The 5,879-nt window shown below is 34.9% G+C and overlaps 1 protein-coding gene across 1 annotated transcript; it reads right to left on the minus strand.

The window, feature by feature from the left end:
• Positions 1-777: 777 nt before the first annotated feature.
• LOC120175717 lies at positions 778-2,493 on the minus strand. The gene is made up of 3 exons (XM_039182286.1): positions 2,418-2,493; positions 1,522-1,728; positions 778-1,159 (listed from the first exon to the last, which is right to left on the minus strand). Exons 1-3 carry the CDS (start codon positions 2,491-2,493, stop codon positions 807-809), a joined length of 636 nt encoding a protein of 211 aa, XP_039038217.1. The 3' UTR covers positions 778-806.
• Between the last annotated feature and the right edge of the window lie 3,386 nt (positions 2,494-5,879).

The raw sequence follows: 5,879 nt of genomic DNA on the forward strand, positions 1-5,879 counted from the left end.
ATATCCAAAAAACCAAATAATCATACTGTATACAGATCGGAAAAATTTTAATTTTTGATTATCCAAAAATTCAAGGAAAAAACCGGGTTTTTAGATTTTAGATACCTTTAACCCAATAAATGGATAACTTACTAAACCATTAATGCTCTAGCCAAATAAAAATTAAGATATTTGATTATTTATTGTGTGAATAATTATATATATATATATATATATATATATAACATAGTAGAGATATTAAATAACTTACATAAAAAAGTCAACCTTTTTGAACCTTGAAGCTAGAAAATAACAATAATGAATTACCAATCAAGCCAATATATAAGTTGAATGCAGATATTATATTATTGAAGTTTTGATAGTGTGAATGGAGCGAGGCAGGTAATGGTAAGATCATCCTCTTTGATTGGTTGTATTTTGTGTTTGGTTGGTTTAGCAAAAATGTAAAATTACCGTGTTTAGTTAAAGGAATAAAAGATTATTGGAATGTATATTTGATCAAATTATCCAAATTATCCTTGAACCAAACACCCCGTAAGGGTACTCCCAGTATTCATGCCCTGCTCATAATCCAGTTTAACACGTAAATAACAAGGCAACAAATGGTGACAAAAGTAGAGAAAAATATAGCAAATCTTATACTATATGTTTCTACATTAATAGTCTCAGGATACCATGATTACAGACAGTACAAAGCTAGCAGATAACAAGGTTTAATCAATCAGTTTTTTAGACAGTAATTTTTAAAATATTCTTTCAGGGCCATTTAGATGCAATAAACAAGCTTCTTACATATTTATAAACAGCTACCTTTCATCAGTCTTGACAGGATCATTAGCCAAGTCAAGGATCTCCTTCTTGCTCTTTACCACACTCCATTTCCTGTTATGAAAATCAAGTTTGTCCAAGTCCTCTGAAATTGCCATATAACCATAAAGAAGCTGCTCCTCCAGATTGTCACCCATTTCCTCAATGCTATTTTCGCCATTATTTTTTGATGTAAATTCGATTCTCCCATGCTTGTTCTCCACAAAATATTTGTGAAGTCTCTCTGCCGTTGCCAGTCCGGTAAACGTGCCTAAGAACTTCACCACCATAATACTTTGGTCTGCAGATCTCCCTAGGCACACGGTGATTTTCCCCCCAACAAAGCCTTTATCTGTCATCATTCAAGAACCAAGAAGAGGAAGAAAAAGAACAAAAAAAAGCATAAGCCAGGAAAAGTAAAAAAAAAAGAAAAAGATCAGTCTCGTCTTCTGGTCAAAGAAAGTCTTTCATATTCACCAGCAAGTAAAAAGCTTTTAACATTATGATTAATTCCATTTACTCGTAGTGCACATCCACAGGCAATTCAACTCAAACAGTCATCCTTTCTTATTCTATTTTGTTCATCATTTTTGTTTGTTGATATATTAGCAGGCATCAAACATCCATCTTTTCTGCTGCACTCAACAATTCGAACTAAATACATTAAGCCGTTTACTAAACAAATTATCATGCAAATTTCAGTCAAGTACTTACCACTCAGAAAAGCCTGCACCCCTTCGATTGGAACAACTTTCTGTTCTTGAGGATTGTTATTTGCCATGGAAATATTGTGAATGACAACCATTGAAGGCCAGAGAACCAAATCCTCCTTCTGAGCCAAGGCCTCTGCTTCAGGCAAGACCTGGGGAACCCATGTTACAGTGTCAGGAGGTGCAATGCTGTTGTAGATGCTTAATTTGTCTGACCTTTACCATTTTCAAATGAAAGCAGTTATGGGGAGTTAAAAAACCAGAAATAAACGTGAGAAGGCAGTTAACAAAAGAGGAGCCATTATCGGTAGTGGAGGAGAACACTACTTGAACAACTAAGAAACTGTAAGGAGTAAGTTTTTTTGGAGGCATTAACCATCAGAAATCAGAGAGAGAAGGGGGAATTTAACTACTGAAAAAGGAGACCATCTTGGAATGAGGGAAAAAAAACGATTCCTTCTACATACATTTTTCAACAAATAGAAAAGAACAGAAAGAGAGGGCAAAAAAAAAAAATTAACCAAGGGGAGGTGAGCAGAGGATCATCAGCAGTAACCAGAGAGCAATTCCAACAGAGGATTCAAGCAACAATTAAAAACAAAAAGCGTTCATCAACCACAGTGGACAGAACTCTTCAAAAAAAAACATACATTGTAATAAGAGTTTCACTCACCATTGCATTGGAATCAAAGAAGCAATTGAAAGCAAGGAGAAGTTTTTTTGGTATTTTTCATCCTTATTTCGATTTCCAGTTTAATCTATGTCTTCATTTCGAAACAGTTAGAAAATCAAGCAGCATAATAATAAAACACATTTCAAGGGTAAAACCAAAACAAATAAGATTAGGTGAGAGTTTGAGAAATAATAAAACAAGAGAGAGGACGAGGGTTTAGAGTTTACCTGGCTTGTTCCGGCTCCTTAGCGGGGGTCGGTGAGCAGAGGGAGGCTTTGGGTTTAGGCTCTCGTCAGTGGCCATCGGAGAAGGAGGTCGAGAATGAGTAGAAAGGGAAGGTGCAGCGCTGTGCGTGGAAGAGAGGAGATGGAGAGGTTGAGCGGCTGTGTGTTTAGGTTTAAGTTTAGTCTAGATTTAGATTAAAGTTAGGATATATATTATATTTAGGGTTAATTAACTTTTAGCCACCGAATCCTTAGGGTGAAATGTCGTTTAATCCCTCTAGTTTTTGTGTTTATTTTTATTTTGGTCCCCAAACTGAATGTTTTCATGTTTCTAATTTTGTCTCTTTATTTTATCCGCATTTAATTTTAGTCTTAAGTGTTGTTGTATTTAATCTTTGCCGTTTCAGACATTGAACTGTTAATTTTCTTTGTTTCGTTTTTGTCCCTATGTTGTAGTTTTTATGTTTTTTTAATTCTGTTCCTATAGCTTTCGTGCATTTCATTTCGGTCCCCAGTCTTATGTTTTTTAAATTTTGCTATTTTTGACTTTTGACTTTCATTGTTTTGCATGTCATGTTTGAGTCACTAAATCATTTTCTAAGTTATAATTTTTTCTTCATGTTTGTAAGTGTTTCTTTCTTGGTCACCTGTTTATGTTTTTTTTTTAATTTTATTTTATTGTTTATGCATTTGGCACGTAATTTTGGTTAATTGGCATTTTCGTCTTTAAATCTAATCTGTTGTGTTTTATTTGATCTTTGCATTTCATGCGCATTTAATTTTGGTCATAAATGTTGGTTATTTCGTTTTTGTGGTCTAGACATTAGGGCTCCAAGTTTTTACATGTTACGTTTTAGTTCATGTTTAAGTTTCTTATGTGCATGCATATGTGATTAGTTAGGATCCGTTTATGATGTATGCTTATCCTTGGTTTGAACGATGATGATATGTGTGCATATGCTATTACGTGGTTTATAAGCATGGATTTAGATGTAACATATATTTTTTTAATTAATTTTGTTTTTGCATGACATTATTTTGTATAATATGCATGATAGCTTCATTTGCATAACTCGACCATATTCATAATTGGATTAAGGGTAATATATTTTTAATTTAAAATTATTGAAGTGGCAGTCATAACTGATTTGAGGTCCGCTTTTAATGATTTTAAAATAAAAGTGTATCCCGAAAGTGAAACAAAAAAATTGATTTGTCACCTAAAATTTGGGAATGAGAGAAAAAGAAATGTTCGTTTATTTAAATATATCGAGAAAAGGTTGTTATATCTTTAAGATCTGGTCTCGATATTTGTAAATAATCGAACATCCTTTATCTTTCTAAAATGACTTGGTAATTTTAATTTAATTTGTTTGAGTGTTTTTGAATGTTTTAAATTTACATTTTTACTTTATGGGATCAAGAATCAAAATAAACTCGAATTTGTAAAGTTCATTGCAAAGACGTTAATTAATCGACTAGGTACCGATTTAGGGCGTGGTGGGGGTGCTAATCCTTCCCTACACGTAACTGACTCCCGAACTCGGATTTTGGTAACGCAGACCTCAATTTGTTGTTTTAATTAAAATTAATTTTTATTTAAAATGACATCATTTTTGGGTGCCCAATCACACCCTAATCAAAGATTGGTGGCGACTCTTTGAATTGTATTTTTTCGATCGTAAAGGAAATCTAAAAATTTTCGAAACGAGAGGTCTTTTAAATCGCATTTGTTTTTAAATTAAAAAGAAATAATTAAGAATTGATGTGGTTTTTTAAAATCTCCTTTTTTTCACCTTTAAGAAAAAAATCGTTTCGACAGCTTGGCGACTCCACTGGGGACCTTTTTTAGAGAGTCAAGCCGATAGTCGATTAATTAATTATCTTTGCAATTGAAAAATTACAAATTCGTTTTAATTTGATTTTTGATCCCTTGTTTGGTTTTTAATAAGTTTTGTTTATATTTTGATTTTTTTAATTTAATTCGATTAACAATTAAATAGTTGTACTAATCTGTTTGCTAATGGTTTCAGAATAATTGTTTGTTTTAGGAATTGATTTTGAGTGTTTTTTTTCTCGCTTTTCCTCACACACTGCACAGCTGCATTATCATAACATGAGCTAAAACCCCGCTCCGTCCTATTTAAGTAGGAGTGAGAGACTATGCCCTCGTGTGGTTTTCACCTCCGCATGGGATAGTGGATCACTCCTGGAGCTCACGCCTTATGGTCATCGTGATGGTAATCACCTCCGCATGGACATAAGGAGGTGTGTTCCCTCGAAATTGAACTCGATCCCCTAAAGCCTGTGATGGGCCAGGATTGAGGGTTCGGCAGCCCAATGGGGCACCGGCAAGGACAATTCGAGAACCTATTACTTTAGAACCTAACCCAGCATATAGTGAACGTAGAGCCTGAACTTAGGTTGAACCAAACCCGAACCTTAAGAATCCCGTGAGGAGGGTACACAAGGAAAAGCTTTGTTGAGTCATTTATTTTCGTTTTTTCGAATAAATGCATGCGAACTAGATATCATGCGGTTAGGTGTATTTTTTGAACAAGCATGCGAATTAGATATCATGAGGTTAGGATTTCTTTTTGTGGATAACAAAGCATGGGGGTAGATATCATATTGGGTAGGATCTGATAAAGCATGATGGGGTAGTCAACATATGTGGGTAGGATTTTTGAACAATTTATTATCCTGAATTAATTGTTTCATGTTTACTAACCGATCTTTTGTTGTTTTTGCCTTGTTTCTTTTCTGTTTTGCATTGCATTGTCCATTACATGGTGTTGATTTGGGGTCGATGTCCATATAGAAGGCCAGTAATATGGAACGAACGGTTCGGAAAGAAGTTGAGGACAATGCAGATGTTCTGAGGTGGTCGGAACAGTCCCAGTTGACCAATGGAGACAGCGTAATGCCTGGATATGTGTCGGAGTTATTTGGTTATACTCACATCAACGTACGTCAGAATGATCTGAGTGAGCTAAGAGAGATATGGGGAAGATGGGAAGCAGTCGATAAAGAGATGTTTTATCAGTTGTACGGTGATATTCCCTATCTTCTGGATGTTCCTATTGACCGAAATCTGTTTAGAGCATTGGCGCAGTTCTGGAATCCAGCTTATAGTTGTTTCACATTTGGTAGAGTAGACCTGACACCAACAATAGAGGAGTATCAAGCTTTGGTTCGTTGTCCGAGGTCTCAAATGGATAGAATATATACCAAGCTGCCAGTCACTCCTTCATTTAAGAAGAAATTGCTATTGATGACCGGAATGAGTGAAGATTTGGTAGTCAGAAACATTAAGAATAAAGGAGACAGCGAGTGCATTTCTTGGGCTGCTCTGAAAGAAGTAATTGCTCATCATCCTGATAAGAGAAAGAAGCTGGACTTGTTTGCTTTAGGGATTTATGGGCTTGTTATTTTTCCAAAAGTGTTAGGATATGTAGACGTATC

Source organism: Hibiscus syriacus, unplaced genomic scaffold, assembly GCF_006381635.1.
Source record: "Hibiscus syriacus cultivar Baekdansim isolate YM2019G1 unplaced genomic scaffold, ASM638163v2 tig00112215_pilon, whole genome shotgun sequence".
Classification (NCBI taxonomy): domain Eukaryota; kingdom Viridiplantae; phylum Streptophyta; class Magnoliopsida; order Malvales; family Malvaceae; genus Hibiscus; species Hibiscus syriacus.

What these genes read in the sequence shown, in the direction of transcription:
- LOC120175717 (XM_039182286.1), bottom strand. Translation starts at nt 2,493, where the DNA reads ATGGCCACTGACGAGAGCCTAAACCCAAAGCCTCCCTCTGCTCACCGA. An exon ending in AAGGAGCCGGAACAAGCCAG is followed by an intron (nt 1,729 to 2,417) that starts GTAAACTCTAAA and finishes GGTAAAGGTCAG; the next exon opens with ACAAATTAAGCATCTACAAC. An exon ending in GGTGCAGGCTTTTCTGAGTG is followed by an intron (nt 1,160 to 1,521) that starts GTAAGTACTTGA and finishes GAATGATGACAG; the next exon opens with ATAAAGGCTTTGTTGGGGGG.